Source organism: Cyclopterus lumpus, chromosome 14 (genome assembly GCF_009769545.1).
Source record: "Cyclopterus lumpus isolate fCycLum1 chromosome 14, fCycLum1.pri, whole genome shotgun sequence".
NCBI lineage: Eukaryota > Metazoa > Chordata > Actinopteri > Perciformes > Cyclopteridae > Cyclopterus > Cyclopterus lumpus.
In genome coordinates, this window is record NC_046979.1 from 15,469,624 (window position 1) to 15,489,960 (window position 20,337).

General features: G+C 42.5%; 4 protein-coding genes across 8 annotated transcripts; 2 read left to right on the forward strand and 2 right to left on the reverse strand.

Moving 5' to 3' along the window:
- The first annotated feature begins 2,457 nt into the window (after nucleotides 1–2,457).
- LOC117742449 (ras-related protein Rab-6A-like) lies at nucleotides 2,458–9,811 on the forward strand. 4 transcript variants are annotated; one of them, XR_004611037.1, is made up of 9 exons: nucleotides 2,458–2,981; nucleotides 4,548–4,606; nucleotides 4,727–4,780; nucleotides 5,435–5,540; nucleotides 5,841–5,952; nucleotides 6,364–6,457; nucleotides 6,885–6,978; nucleotides 7,802–7,868; nucleotides 8,318–8,367. XR_004611037.1 is itself a non-coding variant. In XM_034549821.1 (8 exons), the coding sequence occupies exons 1-8, from the start codon at nucleotides 2,912–2,914 to the stop codon at nucleotides 8,380–8,382; spliced, it is 627 nt and encodes a 208-aa protein (XP_034405712.1). In that variant the 5' UTR covers nucleotides 2,460–2,911; the 3' UTR covers nucleotides 8,383–9,811. The 4 variants fall into 4 exon arrangements, 2 of the variants coding, with proteins under 2 accessions (XP_034405712.1, XP_034405711.1); XM_034549821.1 differs by lacking the exon at nucleotides 6,885–6,978 and having other exon boundaries at nucleotides 2,460–2,981; nucleotides 8,318–9,811; XM_034549820.1 differs by lacking the exon at nucleotides 6,364–6,457 and having other exon boundaries at nucleotides 2,460–2,981; nucleotides 8,318–9,811.
- A 459-nt stretch (nucleotides 9,812–10,270) lies between these two features.
- On the forward strand, nucleotides 10,271–12,874 carry LOC117743160 (dnaJ homolog subfamily B member 13-like). Of its 2 annotated transcripts, none has more exons than XM_034550964.1 (7): nucleotides 10,271–10,468; nucleotides 10,563–10,666; nucleotides 10,765–10,926; nucleotides 11,006–11,361; nucleotides 12,056–12,169; nucleotides 12,257–12,333; nucleotides 12,566–12,874. In XM_034550964.1, exons 4-7 carry the CDS (start codon nucleotides 11,251–11,253, stop codon nucleotides 12,720–12,722), a joined length of 459 nt encoding a protein of 152 aa, XP_034406855.1. In that variant the 5' UTR covers nucleotides 10,271–10,468; nucleotides 10,563–10,666; nucleotides 10,765–10,926; nucleotides 11,006–11,250; the 3' UTR covers nucleotides 12,723–12,874. The 2 variants fall into 2 exon arrangements, 1 of the variants encoding a protein (XP_034406855.1); XR_004611076.1 differs by having other exon boundaries at nucleotides 10,362–10,468.
- On the reverse strand, nucleotides 12,149–15,052 carry ucp2 (uncoupling protein 2). The gene is made up of 8 exons (XM_034550962.1): nucleotides 14,961–15,052; nucleotides 14,716–14,869; nucleotides 14,321–14,516; nucleotides 13,959–14,175; nucleotides 13,673–13,870; nucleotides 13,482–13,583; nucleotides 13,201–13,381; nucleotides 12,149–13,030 (listed from the first exon to the last, which is right to left on the reverse strand). Exons 3-8 carry the CDS (start codon nucleotides 14,444–14,446, stop codon nucleotides 12,916–12,918), a joined length of 939 nt encoding a protein of 312 aa, XP_034406853.1. The 5' UTR covers nucleotides 14,447–14,516; nucleotides 14,716–14,869; nucleotides 14,961–15,052; the 3' UTR covers nucleotides 12,149–12,915.
- A 1,054-nt stretch (nucleotides 15,053–16,106) lies between these two features.
- On the reverse strand, nucleotides 16,107–17,520 carry LOC117742642 (mitochondrial uncoupling protein 2-like). Its single transcript, XM_034550198.1, has 6 exons — nucleotides 17,395–17,520; nucleotides 17,089–17,296; nucleotides 16,799–16,996; nucleotides 16,603–16,704; nucleotides 16,313–16,493; nucleotides 16,107–16,221 (listed from the first exon to the last, which is right to left on the reverse strand). The coding sequence occupies exons 1-6, from the start codon at nucleotides 17,518–17,520 to the stop codon at nucleotides 16,107–16,109; spliced, it is 930 nt and encodes a 309-aa protein (XP_034406089.1).
- Between the last annotated feature and the right edge of the window lie 2,817 nt (nucleotides 17,521–20,337).

Here is a 20,337-nt window from a genome sequence, read left to right on the forward strand (position 1 = left end):
CTCTGTTCCTCATTCTGTTCATTTCCCCCCACCCTCCATTACAGCCCTGGTGATCCCTCTCCCTCTCTGGAGAGATGAGCGCTGTACAATACTTTGCTGTGACATTGGAAGCTGCATTCATTAGATTTATGTTAAGGTGGTGTGGAAATGAGATGGACTCCCTCCAACAGATACAGGCAGATGAGGGGAGTTTAATTAACATGGCCACACACAGTAGAGAACAGAAGCATATATCTTCACCTCGGAAAAGAGGGTATAAATACCCACAGAGGCAATAAAGAACAACACGTTTGTTTGCTTTTCCTTGTGAGTCATGGCACGGTTTTCCCATCTAGAAGCCTGAGTCAAGTAAATGATGCAGTGGCATGACAAGAGACCCGCACACGAGAATGAAGTCATAGCTTGAGGTGACAAGTTCAATTCATTTGAGCTGCAACTCTATTTAGTTACGCGTCTTTGATTTTGGATGACATGCTTCCAGTTGACAGTCTATTTGTTGCAGAATAAGGTGCATATGGCTTTGGGGCGCTTCGGAAAATGTGATACCACCTTTACGTCCTCAACTCCTGTGCTGCTGTATTTATGGGGGGGGGGGGGAGACAACAACTAGCAAATAGCAAATTCCCAATCACAGCCCTCACACAGCAACCTCTACAATGCATCAGTGATCAATCGATCTAGTTGTGTACGTGCATGAAGACGTGATAAAAAACCTCTGTTTGTGTTTGTGCGGGAGAGGATTTTTGTTAGTTCAGCATCTTCAGCGGGGACGAGGTGGGGGGGGGGGGGGGGGGGGGGTTGTGACTTGGGGTCTTTCCCTCACCAAGGACATATGGTGTAGCAGTGCTGTCGGGGAGTGCAGGGAGGGGAGGCGGGCAGTGGAGTGTAAAGGCTCTAGTTTGGCGATGCTTGGTCGCAAGCAGAGCAGCTGAAGCGCTGGCATCAGCCGGTCTGCGCTCAGAGGAGAGATCTCAGAGCTGGATGGAGCAGAGAGACGCAGGTGGGTCTTCAGTGACCTAGAACAGCCAGCGCCAAGACACACATACTGTACTCACACATGCATCGTCATAAACAATAACATTGACGATAACACAGATGCAATTCAGTTTAGTAAAGGTCCTAATGTAGGGAAAAGCCTAAATGTGTGTTTCTTTTAAAGTGCATGTGTTACAAAGAACTGCAAATGTGAAATCTGTCATTCTTACTGTATTCTGCAGGGATCCAATATCATAAAATATGCAATTTCTTTTCAGCTTGATCTTATATGCTCCATATGTAAGGTGACATTGTCCTCACAACCAGCGCACTTGATAGCATAGGGAAATCAGAGGTGATTTTCAATTAATGTGAGTAACACAATGATGAATCGTGGTTTAAGCCCCAGCTTAGTTAGTGCCTCTGCAAGACTCCTGCTATTTTAATTCACAAATAGGACATGGTGGACTATTTCTTTACGATATTTTAAACTCTTTGGGTTGGGAGGTTGCCCTCGATGGACTGGCGGCCTGTCCAGGGTGTACCCTGCCTTCGCCCTATGTCAGCTGGGATAGGCTCCAGCGCCCCGCGACCCTAATGAGGATAAGCGGTATTGAAAATGGATGGATGGATGGGTTGGGAGGTTGATCACTATTACAGGTTGATGTTTCTGTCATTTAACACATTGTTATTGTAGTGTATTGTTGTTTCAGTCTTAATCTTATGAAACAACTATACACTACAATAACAATGTGTTAAACAATGTCAAGGTTAATTAATTTAACAAGTTGTTACTGATCAGTAAAACAGAAATGAATCATGTATGACCATAAATGAAGACAATAAACTGTATAAACTCATAAACCCATTGATGTCCATTTGTTTGTCTATCTTTTGGATGAAGCAGGGGAATAAAGTCCCCTTGCAAGTTGCCACTGGGCTTCGACCTTCTAGACAGCAGCTGTCCGGTGAGCTGGAGGTCATAAGTAATTGAATGGGAAACTGCATTGAGTCCTGTAAACATTACAGATGCCAATTTTAAAAAGTGTCAGTGACTTTCAAACCGATGACGCTACACATAACTGGGAAAACCTGCCAAATATAAGACATGTGCACATTGCACTGACGACTCTGAAAAGTCTTCCCTAAACTGAAAACAACTTACAAGATGTGTGCGTTGTATTCTTAAGTGAGGTTGTGTCTAACCTTAAGCATTCCTGAAGTGTTAGGCCTATATATAGACTTGTTAGCCTACATAAGTATTACACATACATTATAAGTAAATCAAATGCCATTTTTAGAGTGTAATTTCCGTCTCATGTATGACCATAAATGAGCCAGATTAATCACAAGAAGTTGCTTGTTCGTTGAGACATAAGGCGACGGGGTGAGTCCGCCCTCTGGTGGGCAAACAAAGACACTGTCCATCCACAGGCCGCCTCTTTCGGTTCAGCCGTTCGCCTTCTGTTGGACCGCGACACCGAGGAAACAGAGGCTTTGTGAGTCAATCCGTGTCCATCAGCGTTACATTACTCAGTGCGTCGCTCCTCCACATGGCTACACCCTGTCTGTCACGATGCGGTTCCTGCACCAGCAGAGGGCAGCATAACAATATGGCGGAGGAACTAACAGTGTGAACTTTGCGTGTGAAGAAGAAGAAGAAGACGAAGAAGAAAACGAGTAGCCCAGGGTGGCTAGCTGAGGTCTAGACATGTCAGAGCACTGACAGGAATGCTAACTTGTCCGCAGTAGTTAGGGAGTTATCAAGAAGTGTCTGGGAGCTCATAGGAGGGATTGTAGAGCACGAAACCACCCGAGGCGGGGCGTGTTGAGGGCTGTCGAACCGGTGAACCGGAACCGAGCCCAGAGCTCTGATATCGGACATTAGCTGGTTAGCCGGGGAGCTCCCGAAAAGTACCGTCAGTTTCATCCAGTCATGTCTGCGGCCGGCGACTTCGGGAACCCTCTGAGGAAATTTAAATTGGTGTTTCTCGGGGAACAGAGCGGTAAGTCCTGCGTGGACGTGGATGAAGTTGTCTGGATGCTCCGCGGGAGAGTTAAGTCCAGAGAGCTGGCTAACACCAGAGTTTGATGGCTTTGGTGATTAGCCGAGCTAACACTAGCTGCGTGACGTCACACTTGTTGTAGCGACACTTTGACCTGTAACTGGATGCGTGTCCACTTCATGGAGACGCAGTGCTTCTTCTTCCTGATATGATGAGTCATGTCTGTGTAATCGACGTGTTCCCTTGTTGGCGAACTTCTATGAGATAGATGGATACTTTATTATCACGGAGGGAGAGTCAACTCACGTTAGTAGAAAGTTGAATAAATAATGACACCAGTTGTGTTTTCTCTTCGCAATACTTCCTAAGTGGAGGCTGCAGCTACGCCCACGTTACATACTGTATTTACAGCTGTGTTCAGAAGAATGCTGTACAGGAAACAGTCAGATATCTGTCCTGGGGGCTCTTCTGCATCCCAATTCTCAAACCTGTCCAGTAGCATTCCTGCCCTCTCCCTACTCATGTCCCAGCCAAGCCGAACACAGGGTGTGTTTGTACTGGAGGACAAAGGGGGGCAGGGAGTGTAGAGCCATACCTAACAATCGTGCGTCTGTTTTCAAAGGTAAAGGTGTGGGCTTTTTAATTATGTAATTCAACGTCTTGCTTGCAGGCTTTCTGCTCTTCCCGTGTGTGTGTGTGTGTGTGTGTCAGTGTGGCATGCCAACACAAAGCTCACAGTGTAAGCTGAATTTAGGACTGCATGTAGCATTAGTTTGCAATATTTTTTGATAACAGAGGGGATAATACTTGTTTACATCCTCCTTTCAATTGAAAGACATTATCCAATCTGTCAAATATAGATTAGCACTGATACTGATTGTTGTGGAAACAGGATATGGTTGTGTAAAAATGCTGACAATTTGAGCTCTGCCAGTGAAAGTAGTGTTGTACTAGTAGGCTAAATATCATCACGGTTGGAAGAAATGGAATAAACCATTTTACAGGTAACATGTTTAGAGAATGTGGAGTGAGCAGAGATGTGGAGCACCACAAATCATTTGCATGTGTCGGTTCAGGGCTGGGCGCAGCAAGGAAAAACATGTCAGAGGGGAAATGTATGGGGAGCCCTGTTGCCAACCATACGTGTCTCTTAACGCTCCTCAATCCTCCAACTTCTATAGATAACTGCACCACACGTTTTTTAATGGACAACAATTTCAAAGATTAGCAGTTGCATGACGTGCTGCTTTCAGCCTCAGTCCATTATAAGTGAGAATGCTGCATTTCTGTGTTCCATCGTCACAAAAATATAGCAATAAGAAGACTTCACTTTGGGCTCTGCCACAGTATAAATGGCATTTCTTTACTATTCTTTTATAGAGGTAACAATCAATCAGAATAAAATAGAAGAGATGGATGAACGGTGAGTTAGTTGCAGCCCTATACTCATGATAGCCACACATGTTATGTTATGTTGAATAAGAAAATAACTTATTAACAAACAAAACTGAAGTTAAAGTATGAACATTGCACTTACAGTACTTTTTGTTTCTGTTTGTTTTTTAGTGGGAAAGACGTCGCTGATCACCAGGTTCATGTATGACAGCTTCGACAACACTTACCAAGTGAGACGAATATATCCACCTGACTTAATCACATTTGATAATGTCCATATTATTCTAAAATCAAACATTAATGGATTGCTTACGGTTTTTCATATTAAACTACTTCTCACCCATTTTCAGGCCACAATAGGAATAGATTTCCTGTCGAAAACGATGTACCTTGAAGACCGAACAGTAAGTTACATTTCTTTGACAACGAGTGGTTAATCAGTGATTAGATGTTGGATGTTCTTGTCTTTGTCCAGATTGGGGATATTCTCTTCATGGCTGCAGGATTTTGGTGCAAGTTATATCAAGGGACACTTAGATGCTGATTTCTGACATGATTTCTGATTTTCTTTCTTCAATAGTTCAGTTATGTTCTCTCTGACAAGCACACGCAGCATTTGTACTGCCAGTCTGAGGTGGATGGACCGCCCCCGGATCAAACAAAGACCGCCCCTTTCTTTGTTTGTTTCTCCCCTGAACACACGTTTTCTTCCTCTCCTTCGTACCCCTCCATCTATTGTCTTCATTCCTGTTTTGAAATGAAACACCTTACTTGATCAAGAGAGGAGGGTTGATGACAAGTGAAGGGTGATTATTTATCCCCCCCCCCCTCCCCTCCCCCAAGCTTGCTCTTGCTGGTGGTCATTCACTACCTGCATGCACTACGTTCTCTTAGAACTCCCTCTTATCGTTTCCCATTCGTCTAACTTTATTCAGTTTTTCTTTTCAATTTGCTTTTTGTAACTTACCCCCATTTTTTTTTCTTGTTTTATCTTCATCCATTTTGTTTTTGTTTTTCTCTTCTTTTGTGTTTCCTCCCATCCCCTTCCTGCCCCACAGATCCGGTTGCAGTTGTGGGACACGGCAGGGCAAGAGCGGTTTCGTAGCCTCATCCCAAGCTACATCAGAGACTCTGCTGCTGCTGTCGTAGTGTACGACATCACAAGTAGGTGGATCCCCTGTGCACTCTGGTGATGATGCCACGACTGCCTCGTCATGTGTCCTGTTTTCTTTAACGTTCATGATCCATCTGGTGAAATCCACTTGAATGCTTCTGTTGGTAAATGTTTGTTGCCAGATGTGATGCAAGCACACATTTATTTTAAATTGTAATAAATCATCAGACTTGGTTAAGATGTGAACTCTACTTCCTTCCTGTCATATACTTGCTCGTTTTCACAGCTGAGGCTTTTCACCTCCTGCATACTGATGCCCGCTTCCTGTTTCTCCGTCTTCTCTCTTTCAGATGTCAACTCCTTCCAGCAAACCACAAAATGGATAGATGATGTGAGAACGGAGAGAGGAAGTGATGTCATTATCATGTTGGTGGGAAACAAGACAGACCTTGCAGATAAAAGGTAAAAGGTCCTTCCTTCCTCCTGCTTCTGTGTAAGTGGGTCTTCTCCATTAAGAGCTCACTAATGAAGTCATTGATTGTTGCTACTTGCATATCAATATAGAGTTCCTCAGCCCTTTTCTGAGGCAGAGCAAGTTATCTCTGCCCTTTTGTAGATGTCAACGCTCTCATTGACTTTTTAAAATACGATACACCCTCTTTCTCTTTCTTTCAACCCCCATTGTCTGAAGATATTGCTTATCTAATCTTTAACGGATCAAGCGCATACATATATTGATTGTTGCCAGCTGTGATGTTTGATATTTTTTATCTGAAAGTGTTTACGGTGTGATCCACTTTATCCACCCGTTTAATGAAGTAAGTTGTACAATGTCTTTCGCTGTGAATCTCTTTACCCCCTTATCTACCGCAGGCAAGTATCTATTGAAGAGGGTGAGCGGAAAGCCAAAGAACTAAATGTAATGTTTATTGAGACTAGTGCAAAAGCGGGCTACAACGTAAAGCAGGTAAGAGTGTGTGTGTGAGTCGTGCTCTGTCGTCCTGCTGCGAATGCTGCCACCTGTGCTCCACCTCCAAAGGTCGCTGCCACAATCAGAGGTCAAAGGTTTGGAGAGTTGCTTTTTTTTATGAAGATCTTATAGAGTCATCTTAGAATAATTTAGATCTTCTAAAATATCCATTTCCTTTCCGACATAAATAAAGCCTTCTGTCCCTGTTGTGGGACATTGAACAGCCGGAAGTTTTACTGGACGACTTTTGGTCTCGAGCTCAGATGGCAGTAGCATCGGGAAGGGGCACAGCTTGTTGGTCCACTTCAATGTAATCACACTCTGTATTTTCTTTACCCCTGTCTTTGTTGATGTCTGTGGCGGATGTGTGCGTGTCCCTGTTGGTGTTTGTGTGTTGTGCGCGATGACTCGTGACTCATCACAGACAGATAACCACAGAGGAGGGAGAACAGAGAGCGAAAGAGATGAATGTTCTGTTTATTGAAACAAGTGCAAAGACAGGCTACAATGTCAAACAGGTAGAGCGTGTGCCACTTTGTGTGTGTGTGTTCATAGTGCTCATGCGCTCTTCTGATTGGCTTCCATTTCACACAGGCATGCATGCTTAAAGATGTGCTTTAAACTTTGGCTTCCTATGTTTGATGTGCTAGAAGCAATGATTTGTATTGCCAACCTTTGATCATATAGCCCTCGAGGTGGGTCAGGGTTTGAAAACCAATGGACCCCTTTCACATGTGGCAGGTCTTTGTAGAGTCAACACAGTGTAATAGATCATCTTTATTATGGCCCTGTTCCATTCAATTGGGCCTATCGTGCATGCTGGCGCTAAAAAGAATGGGTAAATAATTAATTTGATAAATTACACCTGTGTTTATTACCCTGCTACGATGCGGCCAATGTGAAAACGACCTACGCTGCTACACGGATTATTAACACATTAGCAGTTTTTGTTGCATGTGTATAAAGTCTGGTCCCATGTTATGCTTCTTAGTGCGGCATGTTGAGCATCATCATGCATTCAACACTGTCCCTTTAAGAAATCATTTGAATCCATCAAGCACTTAAAGTCCTCAGTGGAAGGTCTCAGTGAGGCACAGTTTCACCCTCTTTTTAAGACACTTCTGCTGTGCAGTGGATCATAAACATGCTGCTAAATTCAAATCAAATTTGGAGAAAGCTCCGGTGGCTGTCTTCCTCTCTGCGAGCTTCAAACGAACCGTATGCTAAATCATGTCATGGGAATGTACACAGAATGCTATCTTGATTTCTTCCTGTGCTTTTGTCATGCTTTGAGTATATTTCCTTCTCTGACACACTACATCTGGTTCTCTTTCCCTCCAGCTTTTCCGGCGTGTCGCAGCAGCCCTCCCTGGCATGGATACCACACAGGACAAGAGTAGAGAGGACAGTATCCTTTGTGTACATGTACACAGCGTCATGACAGACTGGAGTCGGGGGTCTCGTCGCTCTTTTACGTCGTGTCATATGGTTAGTCGCTGCCAGGGGTCAAATCTACTGCAGCAGTGGGACTGCTCGCCGCTGCTGTTGAACACGTGTCCTTTTAGATTTATTTGACTAGTCCAGGCACATAATGTGCTCCAGCTCACTAACTATTTTACTGTGGGTAAAATCTTAGAAAAGTCCTCGCCTTCTCTGGAATGCAGTTAGTTTGGATTCACAGCAGTTCGATTCAGATTTAAGATAAGTGTTAATCTACCGTACGACCTTGGTTTTGATAACGTGTGTGTGTCTATCCGTCCGTCTGTCCGTCCAATAAAGCAGTTGTGGTTAGTTCTAACAACCTCTCACGTTTTAAGAGCATTTTCCCGTTCTGTTCCTTAACTCTTAAACCTTCAGTGATCACCATACAACTGGAGAAGCCACCAGAGCTACCTGTCAACGAGTCAAGCTGTTCTTGCTAATGCCAGTTTATGTCATTGTTTGATATTTCTCTCCTGGCTTTTTATCAAACCCAGTTTTTTTTTTTCTGTACCTTTCACTGCACCCATTTCTGTTCCCCAGCCTGAAAGAGCTCAGACACTACAGCCGTTATACTTTGCTCTGAAAGCGCTCTCTAGAAGTCATAAATCACTCTCAATGAATATTTGCACTGTAACACACAAACGATACAACTGTATTCACAGCTGTTGTCATTTCGGAAGTCATAGTGCTATAGTTTGTCTAAAGATGACTCTTTGAACCAAACTGGAAAATAAATCTGGTTAAGACATCAAATTATGTGAGAATATTCTTGAAAGAAAATAAATAAATATTGCTTTAAGCTTAATGCGCACAATGTGGGAGTTGTGCGCATTTGTCAGTAAACATATTTTCTGCTGTTGCAGGATTCATTCATGAATATGTTCTTTTCTTTGAACTGTCTGGAATAATTAGTAGACAAGGTTGCAACGTTGTATTGAGGTGAATCAATTGGAGCTCACGTTGACACGTAGCCTGTCCACCCACAATGCCGGAGCTTCTTTTAAATGCAGTGTGCTTTGTTGTACCTGTACCAGCAGTCACAGTTCTCCCAACATGCACCAGCAAGATATGACAAGTGAATACAGTCACACATCACCGCATGGTCTCCGACCAGCACAAACACATGACACCTACTACAAGAGCAACACTATCACTACCACATTACCGTCCTTCCTCTCTTCCCACACTTGTCGCTTGAGATGGGTTATTTTTACCGTGGCTTCCATTTTCTATTACCTTTTTTATTTGAATAGATTCTTCCATTATTTTTTTTTTCTAAAGACTACAGATATCATAGATTAAAACTATTTCTTTGAAGATAGTGATTGAGAAGGATGTTCTCATATATTAAGTCATAATCATAAAACCCACTGTAAACATTACATATGGAGATATATGGCTGTTGGAGTTCAATTGTAGAGGACTTCCTCGGCTTTGGGTTTATATAGTTAAGTTTGATATGCTTGATGAACACTTTAATGGCTTTTATTTCTTTTGTTTGTTAATTTGTTGCTATTGATCTTTTGTTAGTGATTATTCTACATGCGTATTTAATCCACAATGACTTGTAATATTTATTTCAATTGGATTAATATTTTTTGTTTTATGGCTGTTAATATCTACACTTTTGGGTGCAAGTCCTGAATCGCTAATATAATATGAATTCATCTGGAACACCTTTAGCAGAAGGAGTAGAGAGCCTCTTGTGTTCCCTCAACCACCTCTAAAGGGCAATTTTACTGATGATACAGTGCAATTTCTGTGTGAACTTATATGGAGGAGAGTCTGATTTGTATAGCATAGCAGCCCCTAACGTTTCTGTCTGGAATGATTTTAAATGAACAAATAAAAATACACTTGTCACTTCTGCTTGAATTCGTCAATGTCTTATTGACCTTTAAGCTTTACATCTTTTAAAATCTAAATTATAAATCAAAGGTTAAATACTCAGAGTATTTCAGGGATGTTGATCTTTAAATCTTCAGCCTATCAATTGAAAGTAAAGGTTCACTTTGTATGTATGTAGTGGGACAGCAATCAATAAATCCAACACGTTTTGTACAGCAGCGTTCACGCTGGTGTGAAGACAAAGTTTAAACGTGACTGAGAGGCTGAGCAGTATTTACTCATCTGCTGCGGCCCAACAACACCCAGCAAGACGCTCAACCAGAACTTCATTGTATTTGTATAACTTGAATACAGAAATCAAATATATTTTTTGGTTTTTAGTCAAAGGGTCTGGATCCCTAATCTCGCGAGAGTTGCAAGAATATGACCAATCGCGTTCCAGCGATGAATGCATGTCCCGCGAGAGCATCCCAGGCTGTTACCCTGGAAACCAAGCTAAACACCTGCGGCTCTGCTTGTCGAGCCTCGCTATCTTAAGACCGACGTCGCGTAGCGACACATTGAGCTTTGCTTTGATTTGTGAAGTTAGTTTTGAGCACTTACCTCCATCATGGTCGGCGATTACTACCAGGCGCTGGAAATAAACAGAAACGCCACAGACGCAGATATAAAAAAGGCGTACGTTTTAGAAAAATAACCACCGATATAAAATAGGTTAGGTTCACTTAAAGCGTTTGTGTTTATTGCCAGTTTTCCTCTTTTACAAAACTAGATATCGACGTCTTGCATTGAAGTTTCATCCGAGCAGCAACAGAGAAACCGGAAGCACCGAGACATTCTGTCAACTGGGTGAAGCCTACGACGTGTTGAGCGACCGTGAGTAGCCTCCAACAGGGAGGGCCGACCCAGTCTGGACAACAATCCACCGTCTTTTAACCGGAGTCTCCAACAATAACCTGTGTTCTCTGTGACAGCTCGAAAAAAGGCGACCTACGACAAGTTTGGTGAGGATGGTCTAACAGGTGGTATCCCACCTGAGTTTGGCAGCAGTGGGGCCTGGTCATCTAAGTATGTCTACCATGGGAAGCCAGAGAAAACATTCAGAGATTTCTTTGGAGGCGACAACCCGTTTGCAGGTGGGAGAAACGGACCACACGATGAAGGTGCTTATTCAAATGTCTATGATTATATTAACTACAGTTTATTCTTTGCCAGACTTCTTTACAAACGATACACCGCTTCAGTTCGGCGGCCTGCAACCAGCATTGGTGAAGACACAAGGTCCTCACATTGAGAGAGACCTTCCTTTGTCCCTGGATGATCTCTTCCACGGATGCACAAAACACATTAAGATATCTCGCAGGGTAAGAGCTATTGTACGTGAGATCACTATGTTCTTTCATCCCACAGCTTATTCATACATTTTCCTTCCTTTTTTTGTCTGATTTGTTTACGAGGTTATGAATGAGGATGGATGCACGTCCGGTATCAAAGACAAGATCCTGGTTATAAATGTGAAGCCTGGATGGAAAGAAGGCACGAGAATTATTTTCCCTAAAGAGGGAGATCAGGTACAATACATCACCATTTGCTATTGATATTTAAAACAGCTGTAATGATGGTCACTGATAACCATATGCTGTAATACTGTTATGGGGATGTTACCTGTTGTTCTAGTTCTTCTTCTCGATTCAGCAATGGCTGCCTCGGTGAGAATGGTCAGAAGAAAGGGCTGAGAAAGTGTGATTTGTAATGGTTTCACTAGTTTGGTTCAGGTTAGCATACGTTGTTCTGGTTGAGGCGAGGATGAGTTATTTTGGATAAAAGCAATAAGGCTGTGGTCATAGTCTGCATGGTTCCTCTATTTATTTGCCTAATGCAACATTTCTTAGAGGAAAGTGGCCTGAGTTCTGGCTTGTGGCGCTGTCCCTGGTGCTGATTTATCAAACCCTCGTTTAGAGCTGATCTCTCAGCGAATGGGACTTCTTTATATACAACCATAGCTTTTAGATGATATGGGATGAATCATAAAGTGGGTATTCATTTGCTTAATACTGAATGTATTTTTGTTAGCAATTCTCAATGCTTTTTGTAATTATCTTTAGTGAATTAGTGATAATGTTGATGAAACATGACTGGATTTTAAGGGGTTATAATTTCCACTGTGTCTGATGCAATGCCACCAGTAGGTGGCCTCAGCTGATCTCGTTCAAGGTGCTCACACATGCTTATATGAATATAACCCACATTGTGACTTGTTTTTAGGGACCAAACAGCATCCCCGGAGATATTGTGTTCATAGTGCGACAGACGAGTCATCCCCTATTTGTACGTCAACACAATGACCTGATCTACAAGGCTCAAGTCACTCTGCAGATGGTAAGTCGTGTTGATGGACGGCAGAATAATTATTGTTCATACTTAAAGATTTGGTTTAAGCCGAATAACACTGCACCTTTCCCACAGGCCTTGACTGGGTTCTCTGTGGATGTGCAGACACTAGATGGCAAACTAATTAGTATTCCTGTCAATGACATTGTGCAGTAAGTGGAATACGATATAACTGAAATTCATGTTTTGTCATCCTATTAATTCGACACTCTCAAAGCTGATTTAAACATAAAGATCAAAATAGAGAGACCTGATCATAAGAAATACAAGCCCTTTATATAAATAGTGCACTGATATTACAAAGACATTTCTTGATGAATAATTGTTTTAGGTGTGTGCATCATGTGCATCAATTACCATTTTCCTGTCTCTGATTTGTTTCAGCCCTTCGTACCACAAAGTGGTGACTGGAGAGGGAATGCCGCTGTCCCAGGATCCCGACCAGAGGGGAAACCTCATCATTACTTTTGACATCCAGTTTCCAAAGAAGCTCTCCGCCGACAGAAAGTATCTGATCAAACAAGCTCTCACTTTTACATAGTGAACAGATTCTAATACATGTGTTGCTATCCTGTGACTCATGTGGTCACGAGAAAGAGAGAGAGAAAGACGTATCAACACCATTTGTTTAACTTTGACACTTTGAAATATACACAAGGAGGCAACAAAACGTAAATAAATGTGTAAACAACATCTCTGTTCTACAACATCCACCTTCTCACAGACAATAATGGTTACGGTATAGCTGTGAAGTTGTGATTCGCTGCCATTATGGCTCGTTTCAGCTGCTCGTATGTCACAAACATCACCACGTTCCACGAGCCCAGGCGTAGGAAAAACGGCATGAACCTCAAGCGAAAAAAAACAGAAAAACAACACGATAAATCGCCACTCGTTCATATTAACAGTTGTTTTGTACATTATTTTTACAACCCTGTTCTCTCTTCACCCTACTTTATAAACGTTTGATTTATATCCTCATCAACCCTCTCTATATTGTCCACATAGTCAATGCTTACCCCTTATAAAAGGCCAGCGGCCCTTCTTTGGTCATCATGGCAGCAGCACAATTGAGCACACTGCTGTACTGGCCAAGAGCAGCGTTCATGTATCTTGTCTTGACCACATCAACTGGAGACGCAGTCACTGTTGTGCACAGCCCAGCCCCAAAGGCTGATACAAAGTGGCAGGGCAGATTATCTGTGGAGTAAAAGATGAACGTTACTGCCCGAAAGAGAAGAACACCGGGACATAATGGCACGCCTCTCCATCATGTAGCCATCTGCAGCCATTGTTTTACCTGTCAGGGAAGTGGACTTAAGGAGTGTATCCTTGATGAAGTCGTATGTCACCAGCTCAGTGCAGTTGACAATTGCATTTCGTGCAATGTTTGGAGCTGTACCTGCGTGATTATGTAAAAGGTTTGTTTTTAAGAAATGAAAGGAGATGCTTTAATAGCTAAATAATCATCTTAAACTCAAGCTACTGTACCTTTCCACAGACCACAAATGCCTTCTTCTTTTGCAATGGTCTTGTAAGCATCAATAGTGCTACAGTAGCGTCTGGCTTGCCCCGGAGACCTGGTCTGTGCCTGGAGGCGGACCTTCACTACATCTGTAGGCTGAGCAAAAGCAACCGCCATGGCCCCAGTGGTACTTCCTGCGAGCAGCCGACTGCCAATACCAACATCTGAACCAGAGAGGAGGCAGATGTCAGGCCTGATTGGTGCAGGAGTCCCTTGACTAGCTCAGATCGGAATACATTCATAGATACTCACTATCAGAGCCTTTGGTGTAGAATTGTTTGACAGAGTCATAGAGACCAATGCGGACAGAGGCGAAGCTCATCTGCCTCTGGAGTCCTGCCACCAGGCCACTGTAAAGGCTCCTGGGCCCCTCTGTACGCACCATGGTGGAGATGGTGCCGAACACTCCCCGGTACTTCACTGCAGACCCTTTCCCTGCAGCTGCTGAAGGCCTGACCTCTCCTTGTATCTGTGCAAGATCAAAAGTCATAATAGGTGAGGATAAGAAAGGATGGGGCACATACAGCATACTCGCATACATATGTGCACATTCAATACCGAAATGTGATGTGTTGATGGGAAATAACTTTGATATTTGCAACAAGCTTGTTTACCTGAAGCCGCACTTTGGCCGTGTCCAGGGGAAAGGTGAGCAGGTCAGCGATGCAGCCTGCAGCTCCTGCTCCTACAAACTTGACAGCTGCTGATGGAGGAACATCTGCAGGTCCAAATCCAACCATTTTTCCAGAATTAATGGATTGAAGAGTGGCTGATTATTAATGTAGACAGGACAAGATGCTCCTCCAAAATCTGAAAAAGATAGACCCCAAAACACATTTCATCCAAATGTATTCTATGGAAAAGTGCCCTGAGCTATTGTATGGCTAATGAAACACCTGAGTGATGCTAATTGAAAGACAGCTGTTGAGTACATTATGTGCAGACAGGGAAATGCTGAGGTCACATGAGCTAAAAACACATTGCACTTGTTTTGGTTATGAATTCTTACCTTTAATGGAGCAGTTTAGGAAAGAAACATTAGAGATCAGGATTCTCTAAAGGCGTCTCTCTGGCTGAACTTTGTCCCAGCTATCATTTGGTTTCCTTGTTTTTCCATAGAAGATTTTTCAGAAGTGATGAGCCTTAAAATCATACTCCAAATCCTGAAAGAAACCAGACAGAAATAAGGTTAATAAGACAATAGCATCGAAAGGGTACGACAATAGTATCGCTATGCACAGAATACACACATACCGTTACTTCAGTTGTAGAAGTTAAAATGCCTCTCCAAGTGACAATAGCCCAAAGAATCGTTGAATGGACAGGAAGCAGTCGTGTGGGGAAGTGAGCCGCCCCTTTAAATACTTCCCTGTTCTTGTTACATCATAGTATGTGTTGCTGGATGGGCCCCAACCCCACTACATCTATATGGTCTGCCTGCTGGAAGACTGTAAAGCTGCCTGTGTGACCAACAGCCTCTGGTTGTGTGTGTCTGATTCTGTATGTGCTTGAACATATTTAGTCCGCGTCCCCTTGACTTCACAATCAAGCGTCCTTTATATTGTGTTCTCGGACCGACAAACCGTCAAAAGCATATTGTGATTGAATAAGCAGGCTCAATGTATTGAGAGTTGAAGCAATTTCTCTTACTGGCTGATTTCAAATTATAATAAGTGAAATACACCCTGTGTAGTCTCATTTGCCCTGAAGACTTTAAAAATACTGAATAGTGTCCCACTTACATTAAATCCCCACAAAAAAATATTTTATTTTTTTGTTTATTCATTTTGGCATCATTTGTTACTGTTTGCAACATATTAATGACTCATCGACCAGCAATAAATCATGCTATTTACAATGAGCAGCACATTGATTTACCTATAAGTCCCTGATTGCATACACAAACAATGGTAAACATTGTAAACCATGACACGAAAAGCAACATGAGGGACATAGAAATGGTCACTGTTTAGATCTGTGTTGCCAGACTCAATATAACCTGAATAACAAATACAATTACACCGTAACATTGTTCACATTATCTCACAGTTCATTCTTGTAAACGTCCATCTTCAAAGGTTGATCAAGGTTTTAGCAACCTATATACAGTATGTGGAAAAGAGATCAAACATACAGTAACCCCGTGGAATTACAATTTCACATCCGTCTTGCACTCCTGAATAAGTGTTTTTTATAAGCACAAAATGTCTCTTTATACTGGCACCCCTAAATCATTCTGGTGTTGCAACGATGCCCTCAGAGTCTGTTTATTTGGGAAGTCGAAAAGCTTCATCTCGCTGGCACGAGTCTTCCTCACATCTTGTGCCAACCCTGGGTCACCACTGCATCACGGTGAAGGTTAGGCCAACGTGTCTAAAGAAAGAGTCTGACAAGCGGAGGTCAAAACGGTGACTCCCAGTACTCTTGTCCCCTGGTCATACCTCTTTTAATTTGCTCATATGTCACAAACATCACAATGTTCCACGACCCCAGTCGCAGGAAAGAAGGCATGAACCTAAAGGAGAAAAGGGAAAGGAAAGTAAGGAAGTGTCACAAAAAGGTTTCATTATTATGGTTTGGTTCACTGCTCAGAGGCGCGTGTTTACCCTTTATAGAAGGCTGTCGGTCCTTCATTTCTCAGCATGGTGAGAGCACAGGTGATGGAGCTCTTGTACTTGCCGTCTGCCGAATTCATATACCGCGTTTTGACGACATCCACAGGGGAAGCCACTATTGTTGTGCAGAAGCCCGCACTGAAGGCAGCAGTGAAGTGGCACGGCAGGTTGTCTGTAGGAGGAAAGAAGATGAATCACATTCCTCCACGTTGTTTGGATGTATAAGAAATTGGAATCATATTTTCAGTTTCTGCAATAATGTCTTTGCTTTAACACCACACCTGTCATTAGGTCATACTTCAGGATGAGTTCTTTGGTCATGTCATATGTCACCAGCTCTGCACAGTTTACGATGGCATTACGGGTGATGTTGGGCATACAACCTAAAAAAAAAAAAAGAAGGTGGATGGTTACAACACCATGATAAGAAATATATATTTTTATAGAAAAATATATTTTAAGTAACATGACAAGCACCTTTCCAAAGTCCCCGTACTCCCTCATCCCGGGCAATCGTCTTGTAGGCCTCCAGGGTGCTGTTGTATCTCCTCCCTCCGCCAGGCAAGCGCACCTGGGCTTGGAAACGCACCTTCACCACATCTGTTGGTTGAGCAAAAGCCACAGCCATGGCTCCTGTGGTACATCCGGCCAACAGCCGAGTAACAATCCCAGCACCTGTGCAGCAGTATTTCAGTCACAATGAAGCAGTGGGAAAGAAGCCACCTGGTTCCTATATGACACCATGGTACTCAGGTTGTGCAACTCACTCTCAGTGCCTCGAGTGTAGAATTGCTTCATGGAGTCGTAAAGGCCAATTCGGACCGAGGCGAAGCTCATCTGCCTTTGGAGTCCTGCCACCAGTCCGTTGTAAAGACTCCTCGGCCCCTCTGTGCGCACCATGGTGGTGATGGTGCCAAACACTCCCCGGTACTTCACTGCACTGGCCCCTTTCACTTTCTGAGACTCTCCCTGAAGCTGGACAGTAACATTACATTCAAGGAATGTTAGCAGCAGGTTAAAACAAGTCTTTATAAAACATATTTGGAGCACAACCCGTGTCTCCTGCTTCTAACCTGTAGTCTGACTTTGGCGGTATCCAATGGAAAGGTGATGAGGTCAGCAATGCAGCCCGCCGTGCCCGCGCCGAAGAACTTAACTGCCGCAGAGGGCACCGCGTCTTTGGGCTTGATGCCAACCATTTCTACGTCTAGGTCGATGAATAGAACAATCTGCACTTAATGCTTTTTCCCCCCCGGTGACCCCTGTGTATATCAAACCACACACGTCAAAGGAAGTCACCACTCACAAGACTCTCACTCAAGACAGACACACACAGAATCTCACATTTAGCCACAGTTGGTTCTGAGTACAACATCCACATACCTACATTAACCTGATTGTACTTGAGTGTACAAAAATATGTGTTCATGCTAAACATTGCTCATGCCCGTAAGCTTCAAGTTTCTTTGAGTCTTTGGAGGCGTTTCTGTCATGAAAATGCCCTGGGCCATGCACGCTGTTTGAGGGGTGTCAGCCAGCATACCGCCACTCTCCTCAAAAAACAGCATTTATCATTTAATGGCCATCCAAGGAGAGTTTGTATTGTTGGTTTCACATATTTCATTAATAGCTGTGTCCTTATGATAGCTGAATAATACAGTGTAACTGAAGCAGAGATACAAAACATGTTCAAGTTCACTTATATATTTATTTTTCATTGGTCATGAAAGTAAGTTTTTAAGAATTACTGTTATCTTCGTGTGAGAGTTTACCGAGATAGTTTTCCAGGAAAGTTATAATCCAGCACAGAGAAAGAATATACAGTCCTTTCGGCAGTTAGTCCCTCCTGCGTCCTCGTCCCATGCTGTATGCTTTGTGCCGGAGGATAAGAAGACGCTGCTGATTATATAAGCACCTTTTGCACATGACTGCTGGAAAGTATGACCAGTCTTTCCCACCTGTTATGTATATCTCATGTTTACCAATCTGCTGCGGGACACAGACGGATATCTGAGCACTTGTTGATCTGTTTCTAACAGTGTCATCAAGGTATCCCGGACTCATACACTACGAGCACATATAAACATTGAGAATATGTTCATGTTTTTTCACATCTAATCTTAAAACTTGCTGACAATATTGTGAATATATTTACAAGCTTTAAACCCAGACCCTAAAGTTACACTTACCATTTCATAAACATGTGTAGATAGCAGCTCATATTACTACAGTGACATCAAGGAGCATATCTCATGTTTCTATTGGTTGATATGTGTGGCCAATCAGACAGAGAGGCCTGTCTGGATTCCATAAATGTTTTCACGGGGCATTTAACTAGCTGACAAGAGCTCTATGGTGGATAACTTTTGTCCCACATCCTTTCCTTGGAGTTAGTGCACCGAGCGTAATACAAAACTAGTTATGGAGTTTTAGGAATTCCTTCATCCCTCCTCGCAGCAAGTAATAAAGTTACAAAATGTTCCAGGCAAAGGAACCGCCATGCTTCTCACAGCCAATCCATACGGTAAACGAGGGTGGGTGGGTTTACGTAGCATCTGTATGTAATCATTCTAGCCATTAGCATCTGTTCAGGCAAGCAGACATCTCCCAATGAGGACTAGATGTTCCAAGGAAAGTGTTAGAAAGGGCAGACACTTTGTGAGTGCTGCATGTGCATGCCTCCACACATGTGACTTTCCAAGGAAGCTCCCATTCAGGCTTCCAGCTTACGTCAGTCGTGTCATATGGTTGACTGTGCAAAACTGTCTCCTCTGATCGAATGTTTCACCTGCTGCTTCGTGTGTCAAGACCTTGTTCTATTCCCGAAACTTCCCTGCTATTTCTTTACATTCTGACATGCATACGACTTGTTCCCCATTGACTGATGCTTAACCTGTTTATCTTAATGCTGCATGTGTCTAGCTACCTCAATAATGTATAGACATTAATGTGTACAGGTCAAATTATTATTATTATATTCCATACACCATACACTATATATATATATATATATATATATATATATATATACATATATATATATATATATATATATATATATATATATATATATATATATATATATATACACACATGTATTTGGACAAAGAGATTAAAGGCACTCGTTAATTTTTTCTGGAATTTTCCAATTTGCAAGGCAATTATGGGACATGGTAAATCTTTATAATGGTTAAGAAGAGGAAGTGATGGGCTTTTAACATCTGCTTTCTTGACCCTAAAAGCAGTTTCCCCAGAACATAACCTTTAAGCAATCCTGTCAGACCAGTAAACAAGTTGCTGGTCCGGCTTCAACCAGTTTACAGTGGCCTCGCCTACAGTCTCTGAGAAATAAACTGAGCAGGCAGACTCCCGTGACCACTCTGTTCGCCTGCACTTTAAATAGCAGGAACTTTGAAACAGTGCTGTGTAACAGCTAATCTCCATTACACTATAAATAAAGACCATTACACTATAAATAAAGGCAGCCGCTGCGTCACTGAAAGGTTTGTGGTGGATGATATGGCTTGTTTTCCTCATTCACAGAGCCAACTTCTGTCCTAACTTTATTTCAACTAATTAGTAGGTAGGGATTGAAGGAAGGCTTTCAATTAATGTTTTGAGTTAAAGTGTTGCTTTTAATCCTAATTAGTTGTGTATCATTATTACTTGCTTAGTACCAATTCCCATCCATTTGTACCATCTTTATGCTTTCGGGGTTTTCAATCAACTTCATCAAAAGCTTTTTTAATTAATTTTGAAATGCAGTATTTCAAAGCACACGTGAAGATATGAGACAACACATGTCAGCAGCAGGAACAACTCAGTTGTTTGCTAATTGTTCATATGTAGATTTTACTAGCATTGTTCTTCTGAAAGCTTACAGAAAAAGACAAAGAATCTGCACATTGGGGCTCCCAGGTAATTCAATACATTCCAACCTTGAAAGTTTCAAGATATTTTACTGATTATAAAACTATTCAGATGCGATTGCCATCTGTTTAGTAATAACAAACCTA